This window comes from Candoia aspera, chromosome 7 (genome assembly GCF_035149785.1).
Source record: "Candoia aspera isolate rCanAsp1 chromosome 7, rCanAsp1.hap2, whole genome shotgun sequence".
NCBI lineage: Eukaryota > Metazoa > Chordata > Lepidosauria > Squamata > Boidae > Candoia > Candoia aspera.
Window position 1 is genome coordinate 45,081,862 of NC_086159.1, and position 17,921 is coordinate 45,099,782.

General features: G+C 37.1%; 1 protein-coding gene across 1 annotated transcript in view; it reads right to left on the bottom strand.

The window, feature by feature from the left end:
* The window catches only part of TRHDE (thyrotropin releasing hormone degrading enzyme), a 242,607-nt gene that overhangs the window by 184,627 nt on the left and 40,059 nt on the right, over window positions 1–17,921 (bottom strand). Inside the window, exon 3 of the mRNA XM_063308675.1 lies at window positions 2,305–2,431. Coding sequence (XP_063164745.1) covers window positions 2,305–2,431 — 127 coding nt within the window. The remainder of the gene's footprint in view (window positions 1–2,304; window positions 2,432–17,921) is intronic.

A 17,921-nucleotide genomic window follows, 5' to 3' on the forward strand; every position in this document is an offset into this window, starting at 1 on the left:
TGTCAAGGGCATAATAACAATATACTTACATGAAACATGCTAGTATAGTGTTAAACAACATCACATTAGAACAAATATTTTTTTCCCTGCCAGCTTTCACTGTTGGACATGCATATGGAACAAAAAGTTCTATATGCATACTATAAATAATGAAAAATCATGATAAACTGATTTTCTGCATATAAATACAGAACGTTTACAAGTATGTTTAATTAATAATTTATCAATAATTTACCAAAAATGCTATTGTTTCTAATCTTTCCTCTTAACACTATCTAAATATTATCTTATTGGTACAAAATTAAGAAATATATTACATCTGCTTCTCCTTTGCTTACAGAGAAATGGTTTGGATGGATTGGAAACATCAGTAATTAAAATTCCTATTTCAAATGCATCACCTTTTATATGATGTTACTCAATTTGAAGAAAAATGGAAAATTTACTATATTCTTCTCTGATAAATATTTCTTGTTTTAACCTCAGTTAAATTACTATGCCACAAATACAGAGAAATACTTCACTGAAGTGAAGGTGAGAAGTTACTCTGAAACTGTAAACTTCATCACTGCTTCTCACATACTTATTTAAGAAAATAGGAGGTCACAAGAAGAAATGCTAATTAAATATAAATGAGTGAAAGAAAATTCAACATCCAGAAAGGATGATTACTGCAATTCCAGACCAGAAATAATTGATCAAAGATAGTATATATCAATTACAGTTGATAAAAGATATTTCTGCCATAGTTTGATATTAAAAGGAAGAATCAGAAATCCATACTGCCAATTTGATATATTAGAATAGGCATGAAAATTGTGGCTTTCAGATGTTTTTGAATTAAAACATGGCAATGATGAGGAATTCCAGAATTATCAACATCTGAGTGACCATGGGATCCCTATCACTGTATCAGAAGGACAGCAATCTCATCAGAATAGATAAGACATCACTTTTCAGATTAGGCAAACCATGTATTACCTAAAAAATGATTTGTATAATTGTTGTGCAGAAAAATCTACAATGCAAAATACCTTGAACATAGGAAGCTATATAAAAATACACTAAATAAATAATTAATATAACTTGATGCCTTCTAAAAGTATTGAGATTGCAATAGTTAAAATATCTAAGTAGTATGCCTGGGAATTCTAAGAATTGTAGTCCCAAAACAGCTGGAGGCCCCTGGGGAACGATTGTCTAGAGAATACACTGAAAGAATACATTTAACTGAAACATAAAAAATGAAACTGTTGTAATAACTGTATTAGTCTTTCAGTAAGTTCAGTTATCTAAAGTTCTAAATATAGGTTTCTTTCTGTAAGTTACAAAGATATTATAATTTCTTTTTTAACTTTCTGCTAGTAGATTTTTTTCTGCCTAAAACTCAGTGCAATTTTATAACAAACATTTATGAACAAAAACATATGCACAATACCTTTGAATCACCAAAGCAGTAAACCACATCTTATAAAAATGCTTAAACTGTCCATTTGCATCATTACCAATCAGTGTAATGCCTGCCACAACATTAGGCATAAGTTAAGAATGATGGTACCTGGCAGACATGTGCTTTAAAGAAAGAAGCTCTGAATTCCAGAATGAAAAACTCCTGGGGTTGAACATAAGAAAACACTTGTGATCAGGTAGGTCTGTTGAATAATAGGTTTCCTAGATCTAGGTCCCTAAGTTCCAAAAGGGAGTATGCAATAATTACAGTATATGGTTTTGTTTTGATTTGGTTTTTTTTTTTCCTTGCAGATGAGAAAAAAGCATTAGTAAAAACAAAGAATATTCAGCTTGGGGCTTCGGCTCAATGAACTATGAAGTAAGTTTAGAGTGATTCACTTCAATAAGCTGTGTGCTAAATTTGTATTTTCTAATAGATGTACCATTAAATTAATATAATAAAATTATTAAGAAGAATATTGACAGAATGAAAGTTTCTTATCTTGCTCTTATTTGTCCCTACCATCAAATCTGAAAGGTTCTCCACATGGTCTTTGCGACATGCACAACAGGCTGCTGGGGAAGGGGGATAATTCCTTGGACTGAAGCAAAACTCTCATAGCACTTTCATATATACATTACTCAGAGCAGCCTTCCCCACCAAACTTCCAAAAAGACTCACCAGAAACTGCAGATAGTGGTGGGATTTGGAAAGGGTGGGAGGCCTGTCAATTTCTTTTCCATTAAGTTGAATGATCTGAAGATCCAAACATTCTCCTTTGGCTTCCTTCAACCTATAGCAATAGCTATCCATTCTATTCCTCCTGATAAGTTCTGTTATCTGTAAAAGCTTACCTAATTTTGGCAAGGAATAGGGTACTTTGAAGTAATCTTCATAGAACTCAATTAATCTCCGTGTAATGTTTAGAGCATAATCCCCAGATCCTCTTCTAATGGCATCAGGTCTTGCATACAATCGGACCTATTGGAAAACAAAACAAAATAAAAGCTTGGTCATTGTTTTGGGGAATGCTATAGTAATCAAAATTGGGTCTTTCTTTACATATTTTCTGTCATAATCCTAACATACCAGAATAGATTATTTAATTGTAATAATACATTTTCACAATTAAATGTAAACAATACTAACCCTAATCCTAACCCTCCCTAAGAATTGTAGAGATATATTATATATAGTGCCAATTACACAGATTTTAATGCATGTTGTATCAAATATAAATATTACTTACATAGATTTTTTTTGAAGACACAAAGTTTTAGCATAATAGTTCTTTGTCCTCTATAAATGTAAGGAAGACAAAGTGGCTTAATAGGAGAGAAGTTCATGGTAAATTAAAAGCACCTGCCAAGCTCTGATAGTATTAGGAGACCAAATCAGTAATATAATGTAATCTATTCCTTGTAATAGTTCTTTCTGATGAGCAAAAGAAACTGTTAGGCAACCACTGAAAGCTTACACATGTAGAACTTAACATTCCTAAAGTCCATCTATGGCTGTTCCAGACCCCTTTTTTCAAAATGTAGTCAATCTATTAAACCTGTTTATCCTTTTCATACAATTTAGATCTTGACAGTGCATTTACTTCTAACATTTCAGATGTATTTCTGAATGAATTACCAAAATGGAACAGTACTTCTTCATTTATTTGGGATCTATATCCATTCATTATAAAGATCATGCGTGCTGCCCAGAGTTGTTTATATAATGAGATGGTCAGCACATAAATTTGATTAAATAAATAAATAAAAACAATACACCATTATTCTTCTGAATTGTGCTACTGTGCACAAGCAAGCATGTTAGCATTTGCTGCCCAATTATCCCAATTTTCTTGGCTCATCATGAAAATTGAAGAATCTAACTTAGCAGAAACTGATCTTCATTATGTCAAAAGCAGATGTTGGCTTATTAGTATGGATCCAAAACGCATCTTCAACCATCACCTTCAAACTCTGGAATGTTAGATGAACAAGCCACAATTCCCATTCTGAGTATAATTTGAAACTTTTATAGCCTGGTAAGATCCTGATTAATTTGGTTGCTTTTGCTTGTTGATGGGGCTAAATAAAATGATTAGACAACACACAGAACACCATTTCTTTATGAATAAAAAGCAAGCATTCTGAACAAAAAAATGGCTTGCCACCTTTTGGAAATACAGTACACTTATGAAAATCATTTTTAATTGTATCTTAAACTGTTCATATATTTTATTTTATTTTTATATTTATTTTATATTTCAAATTTCATCACCACCCATCTCCCTCAAAGACGGACTATTAACAGAGCTAGTCAATCTTTTTTGGATTAGAAACACATTTGAAATTTTAAAATCATGAGGCTGCCACATTCACAAAATGGCTGCCATAGGAGGGTTGCATATTCACAAGAATACTGTCATAGTGAAGTTGCTAATCAGAACATGCCTATTTACCAGAAAGTAAGTTGTCTTTCTACCAACCCAGTAGGAACCAAAGGCATGCTTTGAACATGCCAGCGTAGGAAAAAAATTCCCCATGGTTACATCTGAACCAGAAACCAAGACACATCATACTGAAGCTCAAATTGGTTATTCACAGTGCTGGAGGAAAAGACAGGTGTAAAGAGGTTATAGTCCCTCCTTATAGGTAAAGGTAAAGGTTTCCCTCGACGTAAAGTCCAGTCGTGTCCGACTCTAGGGGGCGGTGCTCATCTCCGTTTCTAAGCCTTAGAGCCGGCGTTGTCATAGACACTTCCGGGTCATGTGGCCAGCATGACGACACGGAACGCCGTTACCTTCCCGCCGAAGCGGTACCTATTGATCTACTCACATTTGCATGTTTTCGAACTGCTAGGTGAGCAGGAGCTGGGACGAGCAACGGGAGCTCACCCCGCCGCGCGGTTTCGAACCGCCGACCTTCCGATCGGCAGCTCAGCGGTTTAACCCACAGCGCCACCGCGTCCCTAGTCCCTCCTTATAGATTTATGCAAATTACAGTATACATGTGATTGGGTAGAACATCAAGATATTTGTGTATAGAGAACAGCAAGGATTTGATTGGATATTATGCATCATGTGGCTAGTGAGGTCAGTCAAGCCATTAGGGTGTAACCATGAAGTAATGAGGCAAGGCTACAAAGACAAAAGGGTTTTGAAAAAAAAGAAAAGAAAGAGACAGTAATTCATGAACACAGTTTTTCTAGGCAGTTACTTAATTTGCTTTGCCAGTGATCTGCTCGCCTCCCAGTATCTTTTCCCAGCTTCTCAGCATTCCTTGGCCTTCTAAATGTTTATGCCTGAGATGACAGTTCTAATATCCTTGGGAAAGGATATTTGGGCTAGGAACTTTTAGCTGACCTCCAAAATTATCCTTCACCAGCTTCCTATTTATTATTAATTATTTTTTAAAAAAATTAGGTGGGACAGGGAGCTAGCAGACACCAAGGAAAGGATGTAGATACACACTGGTGTCACGTGTGCCATGTTGACTACTTTTGGTCTATAATTTGACTATATCACACATTTTTGTTACTAGAAGTAGAAAAATAGGCTGGAAATTTTTATGCAGAAAATTTGCCAGCTTAAAAATTTTCTTTGGAAAATTTCCCCCTTCAGGTTAAGTTGGCACTTTCAAAGTTGTATGAGATGTTACTGTATTATTGCCTATTGCCCAATATTCTTTCCAACTTTCTCATAAAAAGTTTTTCTTATGCATCAAAGCTTTTTTTAATGTACTGTTCAAACCTCTTACATATGCTAGATTTAATTTTTTCACATTAAACAATATAGCAATGTGCAGACTATAGATATTGAAATGAGTGTGCTAATTGGAATCTGTCTCATCTGGGACAGTATGGGAACATTTTCCAATCTAGTCTACATCTCTGGGTAGAATACAGATACACTGGAACAGCTCTGTTTGATCAGTTCAAAGGCCTTTCTGATCCAGCACTGTCTCACAGTAGGCAACCAGGTGACTGCATTACAAGTAAGGTATGAGGGCAATAACTTTCTTGGACTGTTGCACCCCACCACCAGGAAAGTTAGAAATGCTGCCTTAAATTTAAGGGGCTGGGCTGTACCACAAACTAAAAACTATTAATAGGTCTACTCTATTCTGTATGAATTTATCTAATCAGCTGAAAGCAGGTGAATTAATAATCAATATCATATCTGATGCAGTGAATTTCAGTTTTACTATGTGTTGAATAAAGAAATACTTCTTCTCATTGGTCCTGAATCTCTATGCATTTAGCTTCAAGGGATGATCTCAAATTCTAATTCTGTGACAGAAGAAGGCAATTTTTCATGGCATGTATAATTTTAAATACCTTTATAATGTTCACACATTGCCGAAATTTCTTCCTAAGATAACAATGCTGGAGTATTTCTTCATAATAGAACTGTTCTTCCTCCCTACTCATTTTAGTTGTCTTTTTTAGCTTTCTAATATTTTTGTTGTTTATTCGTTTAGTCGCTTCCGACTCTTTGTGACTTCATGGACCAGCCCATCTTCTAGAATATCATCCATCCATCTTGCCCTTGGTCAGCCGCTCTTCCTTTTGACCTCCACTCTTCCTAGCATCAGCATCTTCTCCAGGGTGCCCTGTCTTCTCATTATGTGGCCAAAGTATTTCAGTTTTGCCTTTAATATCATTCCCTCAAGTGAGCAGTCTGGTTTTATTTCCTGGAGGATGGACTGGTTTGATCTTCTTGCAGTCCAAGGGACTCTCAGAATTTTCCTCCAACACCACAGTTCAAAAGTATCGATCTTCCTTCTCTCAGCCTTCCTTATGGTCCAGCTCTCGCAGCCATATGTTACTACGGGGAACACCATTGCTTTAACTATGCAGACCTTTGTTGTCAGTGTGATGTCTCTGTTCTTAACTGTTTTATCGAGATTTGTCATTGCTCTTCTCCCAAGGATAAAGTGTCTTCTGATTTCCTGACTGCAGTCAGCATCTGCAGTAATCTTTGCACCTAGAAATACAAACTCATTCACTGCTTCTACATTTTCTCACTCTATTTGCCAGTTATCAATCAAGCCAGTTGCCATAATCTTGGTTTTTTTTTTAGGTTTAGCTGCAAGCCAGCTTTTGCACTTTCTTCTTTCACCTTCATCATAAGGCTCCTCAGTTCCTCTTCGCTTTCAGCCATCAAAGTGGCATCATCTGCATATCTGAGATTGTTAATGTACAAGTTGAATAGGTAGGGTGAGCGTATACAGCCCTGCCGTACTCCTTTCCCAATCTTAAGCCAGTCCGTTGTTCCATGGTCTGTTCTTACTGTTGCTACTTGGTCGTTATACAGATTCTTCAGGAGGCAGACGAGATGACTTGGTATCCCCATACCACTAAGAACTTGCCACAATTTGTTATGGTCCACACAGTCAAAGGCTTTAGAATACTCAATAAAACAGAAATAGATGTTTTTCTGAAGCTCCCTGGCTTTTTCCATTATCCATCGGATATTGGCAATTTGGTGACTAGTTCCTCTGCCTTTTCTAAACGCAGCTTGTACATCTGGCAATTCTCGCTCCATGAATTGCTGAAGTCTACCTTGCAGGATCTTGAACATTACCTTACTGGCATGTGAAATGAGTGCCACTGTTCAATAGTTTGAACATTCTTTAGTGTTTCCCTTTTTTGCTATGGGGATATAAGTTGATTTCTTCCAGTCTGATGGCCATTATTGTGTTTTCCAAATTTGCTGGCATATAGCATGCATTACCTTGACAGCATCATCTTGCAAGATTTTGAACAGTTCAGCTGGGATGCCGTCGTCTCCTGCTGCCTTGTTATTAGCAATGCTTCTTAAGGCCCACTCAACCTCACTCTTCAGGATGTCTGGCTCTAGCTCACTGACCACACCGTCAAAGCTATCCCCGATATTATCCTTCCTATACAGGACTTCTGTATATTCTTGCCACCTTTTCTGGATCTCTTCTTCTTCTGTTAGGTCCTTGCCATCTTTGTTTTTGATCATACCCATTTTTACCTGGAATTTACCTCCAATGTTTCTAATTTTCTGGAAGAGGTCTCTTGCCCTTCCTATTCTATTGTCTTCTTCCACTTCCACGCATTGCTTGTTTAAAAATAATTCCTTATCTCTTCTGGCTAACCTCTGGAATTTTGCATTTAATTGGGCATATCTCCCCCTATCACTGTTGCCTTTTGCTTTCCTTCTTTCTTGGGCTACTTCTAGTGTCTCAGCAGACAGCCATTTTGCCTTCTTGGTTTTCTCTTTGGGATGTATTTTGTTGCCACCTCCTGAACAATGTTGCAAACTTCTGTCCATAGTTCTTCCGGGACCCTATCTACTAAGTCCAGTCCCTTAAATCGATTCTTCACCTCCACTGCATATTCCTTAGGAATATTAGTGAGCTCATATCTAGCTGATCTGTGGGTCTTCCCTAATCTCTTTAGTCTGATCCTAAATTGTGCAAGAAGAAGTTCGTGATCTGAACTACAGTCAGCTCCAGGTCTTGTTTTTACCGACTGTATAAGAGATGTCCGCTACCTTTGGCTGCAAAGGATGTAGTCAATCTGTCGGTGTTGTCCATCTGGTGAAGTCCATGTATAAAGGCATCTCTTAGGTTGTTGGAAGAGAGTGTTTGTTATGCAGAGTGAGTTGTCTTGGCAAAATTCTATCAGCCTATGTCCTGCTTCGTTTTGTTCTCCCAGGCCATGCTTACCTGTAATTCCAGGTGTCATTTGACTGCCCACCTTAGCATTCCAGTCTCCCGTGATGAAAATAACATCTCTTTTAGGCGTGTTGTCCAGTAGGTGCTGCAGATCCTCATAGAACTGATCTACTTCAGCTCCTTCAGCATCTGTGGTTGGGGCGTATATTTGGATCACTGTGATGTTAGATGGCTTGCCCTGAATTTGAATTGAGATCATTCTATCGTTTTTTGGATTGTATCCAAGCACTGCTTTAGCCACTTTACTATTAATTATGAAGGCTACTCCATTTCTTCTGTGGTCCTCTTGTCCACAGTAGTAGATCTGGTGGTCATTTGATGTGAAGTGGCTCATTCCAGCCCATTTCAGTTCACTGACGCCCAAAATGTCTATCTTTAATCTTGACATCTCACCAATAACCACATCCAATTTGCCCTGGCTCATAGATCTTACATTCCAGGTTCCAATGGTGTGTTGATCCTTAGAACATCAGATTCGCCGTTCACCACCAGCACCGTCGGCCGCTAGCCGTCCTTTCGGCTTTGAGCTAGCTGCGTCATCACATTTCGGGCTCGTTGAACTCATCCTCTGTTCCTCCCCAGTAGCATTTTGACCATCTTCCGACCTGGGGGTCTCATCTTCCGATGGTATACCGACATATCTCTGGTTGTACTGATCCATTTAGTTTTCACGGCAAGAATACTGGGGTGGGTTGCCATTACCTTCCCCAGGGATCGCATTTAGTCTGACCTCTCTGTCATGACCTTCCCGTCTTGGGTGGCCCTTTACGGTTTAGCTCATGGCATCATTGAGGTGCTCAAGCTCCAGGACCATGGCAAGGTAACCTTCCTTTTCTGAAGTTTCTAATATTACTTCTGAATTATATTAGAAAATGGAAAAGCTGAAAATATCCAGACTCCCCTTAGGCAGCATCACTGCATTTCTGTCTCTGTAGTGGTTGTCCTAGATTTTTGCAGCCCAGGTATAGCAACCTAAAGCAGGCCACTCCAGAAATTTATATACGGTCATTATTATATGGGCATTATTATATTTAAATCTATTTCCAAATTATTCCAAGCACAGAATTTGTGTTTTTTTATAGCGGCTCCTTACTTGGTTGACATTTTATAGAGCTATTCTCCATTATTTCTTATCCCTTTCCTGATCCATTGCCAACTCAAATCCTATTTGTTTACTTGAGAGTTAAAAGACAATCAATGTGTATACAGCTAGTATGAGTGACAGCCAAAAGCAGAATATTCATCTGGACTCATATTCTATGCCTAAAACTCTGTATTATGGAATTTCAATCCTGTTAAAAGTGCCATAAATCATGTCCAAAATTATCGTTGCACTATCTCAGTACTTGCTACAGCCCCTTTTCCTTCCTTGACTCTACTGTAAGCCAAGGAGCATGCCAAGGAGCATGTAGATTTTAAGCCACATGCCTAATGACCTCTGTTATCTTTGTTACATGTGATACCTACAATCCACAATTGTACAGATAATGGTTTTTTTTAAAAAAAATCAGAGACCAATTATTTTGCTTTGTGCCATTTTCTTGGAATCTACAGAGCAGTCATTCCTTATCAAGCCAATCTGGTGTAATGATTAAGGTGTTGAACTAGTACAGAGACACCCAAATTCAGTTCCATATTCAGCCACACAATTTGAAAGAGTAACTTTGGGCAGTCCTTTTTCAGCCCAAAGTACTTAATAGGATGGTTGCTGTAGGAGAAAATTGGAGGTGAGAGCACTATGTACACACTATGTAAAGATGGAATATTGTCAATCTTGTGAGGTAGCTCAGACAAGAAGCACACCCAGAAGTACTAGCTCTAACTTTATTGTAAGGCTACATTAACAGAAACTTGCAAGTCTGAAAGTACATCTCTCCCCCCTTGCCTTTCCAATCCAAGACACTATGGAGGGTCCCTTCTGAGATGTTTGCCACACACCCATTCCTTCTGTGGACTCAGTTGCAACTTGTTTGACCACTGTCTAGTCTGTAGCTCTTCCTCCTGTCTCCCATGGTCATTCCCACATATCATTACAAATATAAATCAAACAAATTTGTAAATAAATAAAATATGTCTTGCCACAATCTCAGAACAAGTCACAGAATTCCCAATTGGTATAACCACTGGATATACTAATATGCCCAACATTTTCAAAGAAATATCAGGAACCACTTTGAAATCCTGAACCTCAATGATATGGAAGCCAGGTAACTGTGGAATTAAATAAAAAAAGTTGTTAAGGACAAATGAGAAAAAAAGACTGCCAGAACAGAGAGTGGAAACTGCCAGAAAGAGAAAAGAAGACCAAAAAAAGAAGAAGAAGAAGACAAAAATCTCAGAAAGGAACTTGATGAAGATGAATTTCATTCAGCAGTCTGGCCACTATCAAGTTGGAAAGCTACAGGAACTGATAGAATATCTACAGAAATAAGGCTAGCAGGAGAAAAAGGATCAATAAAAGTTTTAATCAAACAATGCCAACAAATCTGGAACATGACCCAGTAACCAAAAATTGGAAGAGGTTAGTCTACATACTAATACCTAAGATAGGAGATTTAAGATTGTGCAAACTATTGCACAGTACCATTAATTTCACATGCTAGCAAAAAAAATGCTGATCTACATTCATCTGGTGTAGATTAGAGTTCTACATAGGAAGGGGAATGCAAAGTGTTGAAAGTTGCTTTAGAAAATGCCAAGGAATAAAAGACATAATTGCTGGCAGATGCTGGATAACTGAGAAAGCCAAAGAATACCAAGTGCTTCACTGACTACAGAAAAACTATTGTCTTTCTCAACCATGTCAAGCTGTGGAATATCCTTGCTAAAATAGGAATCCCAGAACATCTTATTGCCCTCATGTGTCAGGCCTTTGAGGTGGGCAAGGTCAAGAAACAGGCACTCCAGTGATTCCAAGAATACTCTTCATTGTAATATGGTAATAACAGAATCCAAGTTTTTCTCTGTCCCATCTTATGCTAAACAAAATCAAAGTCGGGTTACTATGAGTTTATTCCTCATGCTTTCCTCTTTTTCAGCACTATGTAATCTTTTTTCAAAGTCTCCTCTTAATGGTTTGCTCATTCCTTCACTATCCCCAAGTTTAGATCTGCATTCCTTCACATCATGAGAGATCTCTACACAGGACAGGAAGCCACAGTCCTGATGAAACATGGTGAAATAGACTGGCTTCAAGTTGGCAAAAGAATGATATACAGCTGTATATTCTCTCCTTAGTTATTCAACCTACATATGTTGAATATATATTAAGGGAAGCTGTTTTGGAAGAAGATGAGCATGGTTTTAAAACTGGAGGAAGAAACATCAATAACCTGCGCTATGCTGATTACACTACTATGATAGCCGAAAATGCAAAGGTCTGCAAACTCTAGCAATGAAAATCAGGATCACAGTGAATAAATGGAACAATGATTAAATATAAAGAAGATCAAAATAATGACAAAACAGCAACCAACCTTAGGATACACAATGAAGATTTTGAAGTAGTGGACATATTTTGCCTTTTAGAGTTGACTATCAACTGTAATAGAACCAGAATACAAGAAATGTGCCACAGACTTGGTAGGGTACCAATGAAGGCCTTGAAAAAGATATTCAGATGCTGTGAATTGTTTATATATACATAGTTCAGAATTGTTTAGGTAATGGTTTTCCATGTGGGAGTCTATGGTTGCAAAATTTGGACTTTAAAGGAGGAGGATAGAAAGAGTATTTACAGTTTTGAAATGCAGTAATTGAGAACATTCTTGAGAATATCATGGATAGTCTGGAAAACAAACAAGTGGCTCATAGAGCAAATCATTCCAGAATTCTCATTTGAGGCACAATTAGGCTCAAACAATCATATTTTGGACACATTATGCAAAGACCACATTATGAGAGGTCCATAATGCTGGGAAAAGGAGAAAGAAAGAGAAAAAGAGAACAAACAGCAGCAAGCTAAACGGACTGAATTACAGTGGTAATGGGTACACCACTGAGAGACCTACTATAAAAGACCAGGGAGAAGACAGATCATTCTAGAGAATATCTACGCAGCTGCTAAATGATGACACTAACTTGACAGCACCTAAGCAGTCAATCAATGGCCATTGCCCAAATTGGGTGGGGATTCTGGGACTTATACTCTAAAAACATCAGGAAAGCACCAGAAATGAAAATGTATGCTGAGCTTTCTTGATTTGATTATAAATTGCAAAACACTGTAGTATTTTTAAGTTGATAAGATGCTTTGTACAATTATTCAACCCCAAAGAGTCAGTAGCACCAATGGAGCCATATTTAGTTCCTTCACTTTTTAGAAGTTTCCCCTTTTGCAGTTAAAAGTGATTTTACTAGATCTTCCTAGCAGTTCCCATTTGCATGCATGCTAAATGTAACAGCATAATGATCATTATTTCCTATCAATTCCACAACACTTCCATCTCATATGATCACAACTCTAGGCTAAATCTAGGGCTGCCTTCCCTCAGGTTGGTTTCAACACAACTGTTCTAATTATCTACAAATGGGGTTTCTTTGCTGGGGTCTGGGTCAGTCTATGTAAGCATAACTGAAATCCCCATTGATTACAAAACCTTTCCTTTGATACTTCCCTCATTTCTTTCACCATTACAAGATAATTCTTAGCATTTTGATCAGGCAGATGATAGCCATACCTAAATCTAATTGACACCTGAGACAAATATTGCCACCTTTAGTGAATCTGTGGAGGAATCTAGTCTTTGAATGTTTTCTAGTACATTAGATTTTATCACCTTGAGACCTGACTATTCTTAGTTTGGGTGAAGGGATGATGGTCCATGGGACACCTTTTATGGAGCTTTTGAAGATGCTAATGCATCACCCCTCCTCAAATCACCTTTTCCAAAGAAAATAAAACATTCAGATCAGCCATAAAATATCTGGACACAAGAATGTTGATTAAACTGTAAAAAGATACTGACAAAAACACTTTTTGGGATCTGGGATCACTTTCTGAATTTGCTGTTATACCTGTACCCTGATAACATTCTTCAAATTCTGATGTAGCTCTTGACATTAGAAACAGATGTCATGGGCTATGTCAGTAGTATAAGAGTGGCTCATCCCTAAATTTGGTTTCCTTTTTACCTTTTTGGAGGTTTGGGGAAAGTTAAGGGGCAAAATTAGTGCCTTAAGCTTTTGAAAATGAGATCTGTCCCTGCCCAGGTTTGCACCATAACATGCTGTGCAGAACCTGCTCCCCACACTGACAGAAATTGTGCACCCCTTGTCCACATGGTCTCCAGACTTAAGCACTTGTTTGGAATAACCAGCCAGCATTCTTCAGACAAGAGCGGTAGTTGGGAGCTTGTGACAGAACAAATGAGCAGGAGGGCAAAAAGGTGTTTTGCAAGGAAGTTGGCAAATTTGTGGAGTTGAATAATTGTATTTAAGGAGGGTTGTTTGGCTAAATATGTGAAGCTATGTCCATCCCCCCCCCCCCGGCTAAATAAATGTTTGCTTGCATTCTAAACACATTGTCTGGGGGACAAGATAACAGCTACAGCTATCCGCAACTGAATTGCTAGGGGGTAGAATCATATTCTTCTACTACCAGCTCAATCCTGGCTAGAACTCTTTGGAAAGAATATAGTTTTATGGGCCTGACTGATGAGTCAGACCTCGATTTGGAGGAGCAGAGATTGACAGGTTCTGACCTCAAGTACCCATGCACTCTCAGATATCTGCCGTTGAGGTTCAGAAAGATGATGTTCAGAAAGATTAGGATGTGTTGGAGAATGAGCTTCCAAATCTGGAGCAGTCAGATAATCAGTTGTCTGTTGCAGAAGCACAGCAGCAGGCCAAGCCATCTAGCCTAGAGTTTGAGGGGAAAATATCCTTGTTATTCAGAAAGTTCAAGCAAGTAGAATACAGATATCCCATGAGGGTAATATTCAGTGAGTCTCCTTCAAAGAAAGAGGTGTGTCTCAGGGAAATAGAAATGCCTGAGACGCTGCTTTAAAGAAGGGCTTAGGAGTCAGACTTCTGTTGGCAAGCAGCTTTCCCAAAGTGGACCTGACCTCCTGAATGTTGCTGCTTCTGACTCCCTGCCTGATCTTTGGATTGGTACAAGACTACAATCCTGTTCTGATTCTGGATTTTGGGTTTGTCTGCAAGGAACTTTGGCTTCTGAAATTCCTTGTTTGTTTTTCATGATCTCTCACATTCCTGCACTCTAGTGAGATTTATGGCTGCCATAAAGAACTCTGATCTAAGTCTGACCTCCTGCACTTAAAATTGCTGGCATAAGACAAAGAGGCATGACCAGAGCCAGAGAACAGGAGGTAAACATGAGCAAGGAAGTGAGGGGGAGAGAACACTGACCTCCCACCTCTAGAAATTAAGCATAAGGTGAGTTTAGCAACTGAAAAAACCAGTGACCTCTTCTTTGTAAAAGTCTATTGCAGGCACCATTTTTCAGTTTGGACATTTTCTGAAGAACAAAACCTAGTTTTCAACAGTAATTAATTAATATGAAGGGAGACACATCTGTATCTTCTCAGTACACCAATGTCTTTGTAATACCAGCCTTGTTACCTCATTTAAAAAAAACATTTTTTTTAAAAGAAATCCCATCCCTTTCTTTCACAATGATTTCCTTTCCATCCATCCCATCTCAGTTTATCCAGTCTCAAAACAATGAAGTTTAACTTGTAAAATTTTGGCAGCAGCTAAGGAGATGGCACAAAAAGATGACTGCAAATTCTGTAATCCTTTATTTATATTTACAATGAGGGGTTTATTTATATAGTGTTCTGTTCTTCTGTGTGGAGTTAAAATGTAATCAAATGGACCCAAAGCCAATTCTGCCTGCCAGGTCTACCTGCCTTAGTTACAGTTGCTATGGGAATGAAGATTCAGGTTGAGAGGTTTTTTTTAAATAAATAAATAGAAAGAGGTCGGTGGCTGGCAGCTGGATATTAATTGTAGAACGACTAGAGCTAAGGGCTGAAGGAAACAGAGCTCAAAGCTAAGGTTGTATTTATGGGAGTGATGTCTTGTATAATTGAAAGAGGGTTTTAAGAGAATCCTTGCTTCCTGAAATCATCAAAAGAATGTGTTGTTTAGAATCATCAGGCACTACAAATGATATACAGAGAAAGTACTACAGCCTTTCAACTGTGGCCCCAATGCCTTGCTGATTTGGAAGGGAAAAAAGTGCTATTTCGGGAGTTTAGGGAGACTGCTGCTTTTGTAACTTTAAGTAATCCATTATATTCGGAGATTTTTCCCTTTTGTGGTCTCATAGAGTTAATGTGGAATTTTGTTATATTTTGTAGTACAAGCTACATTATGTTTCTAAGAATGAGCATCATTCTAGAGAAAAATTTGGAGTAAGTTGGATGAAAATTAAATCAAATAGTGTATATATATTGCAGTTACTTTATAAACAAAATCTCAGAATAACATCTAATCAGATAAAACGTTAGAATTTTTAGATGACCACTACTTTAATAATACTTATGCATAATGCTTATGAATTGTTTTCCTCTCATCTAGCAGCCCTAAAGTTGACTGACTGCTGTTTTACATTAGAACAGTTCTAGTGCTGTGTTGTCACTATAATGCCGTTTCCTGATAAACAGTAGCACTTACTAACAGAGGACTGCAATAGTATTCACCATCAAAGAATAAAAAGATTTTTCACTGAGCAACAGTCACATGAAGCAGTCATCCTTTCACCATTAGCAGGTGTAACGATGTTACCCTCTACAATAGTGGTGTGGGATCTAGTTGTCTTTGGGTTTTCCCCCCATAAAGAACAGAACAGTAATGCGACCACATACAGTAAAACCTTGAAAGACAGCTTTTACTCAGAATGCTACCAGCAAATTTTCACATGCATTGATTTTAAGCTAAGCCTCTTGAGAAATTTGTAAGCAAATCCTCATAGGTCTTTGTATGTGTCTCAACTTTTAATATATCTACTTCTTGGTTCAAATGTTACTAGTCAGCTTTTAAAAGGAGTAAATTACTTCGAATCAGAGACTAATAATTTATTTCCTGTCAAACTATATAAAAGTGAATACAAAAGCCTGTGTTCTAAAGACACAAATAGACTTCAAAATTCTATAAAATCTCAGACTGTATGCCTCAAATATAATTAAATGTTAACATACTCACTAAACTTGTCTATTTCTGCTTAGCCACCATGTGCTTGGTGTCACCAATGAAATTCATGAGAATAGCATGAAAGAAAACATATTTTTAGACATTAGTGTGCACACACAAAAAAAGCTATGAGTTTTCTACAGGCAATCAAATGGCACTTATTATACTATAACAGATCTGTCCTTAATTTAAAAGATTCAATCTAACATTTTTTTTCAATAACCTTGCTGTGAACTCATTCTTATGACAATACAGCAGACCATAGAACTGTTAAAAGTTTCTGTGTGCACTGAAATGGCTTTGTGTATGTTGACAAGGATTCTATTCACTTTCTATTGGAAAAAATCTCTGATTTCCTCTCTGGAATAATAGCTAACTAAATTGTGGGAACATCCTTCAACCTCTGGAATAACTGCATGTGTTTTAAAAATCTGATATACAATTCAAGTTTATTTGGAAACCATATTAGACTAAATTCTACACATTGAATTGTGTCACATCTGAAATTTGGGTTTTAGAATTTACATTTACATTGATATATAATCTATATATTATCTACAGTATTGCCTTAATGTATGGCCATTATCCATCATTTTTCTTTTCTCCTCTCACTGGTTTTAATTGTGTTAATCAAATAATTCTACAGTTCAAAGGGACATGTTTTGACTAGAAATTGCATATGCAATATTTCATAGCATTCTTTAAGTTTTTCATAGTGTATTAGAATATATTACCCATACAATATTTCAGATTTGTTTGCTTATCTGAGATTTGTTAGCTATCTGCCCCCATTTTATGACTTAATTTTTAAAAATATCTACTATTTATTCAAGTCTTTAAAGTTGTACTTGTATTAGTATTTTTTTTCATTTTCTCCTTGACAATTGTAAAGCCTAGCTTGTAATTAAATAAAATGGAAGAAAATATAAATAAATATTGAAATAATTGAAAAAAGGATCTAGATAAATAATGCTGAATTTACTAGTTAAGTGTTCTAGCTATATATAACAACTACATTGGTTACAAAATCATCATAAAATTGGCTGCCTAGGTAGTATCAGTAGTAGCACAATTTATTTCATTATTCTGCTTTTTCTGTTTAGATAACTAATGTATATGATATTGAAAAGGATTATTTTTAGTCAATTATTTAACAAATCCAGTTCTTTGTATTACTGATTTCACAGATCAGCTTTCTGCCTATCCAATTCTGTCTCACAAAAAACAAACAATGTAGTGGATGCAATGGGAGGAAATCTGGTGGCAGATTTGGGTTCTGCATGTTGTTCTTGTTTGATGTGTAGCACTCTAGCTGTTAGCCATACCACTTCTTTCTAAAGCAAGCACAGAAAAGGGAAAAAAAGGAAAGTATGCAAACTATTGTACAATATCCTTAATTTCACATGCTAGCAAAATAGTGCTTAGGGTTATCTAATGCAGATCAGAGCCCTACATGGAAAAGGAGATGCCAGATGTTCAAGCTGGCTTTAGAAAAGGCTGAGCAACATGAAACATTATTGCTAATGCATGCTGGATACTTGAAAAAGTAAAAGAATAGCAAAAATAAGTCAGTATGTGTTTCATTGATTTTGCTGATCATGTCAAGCTGT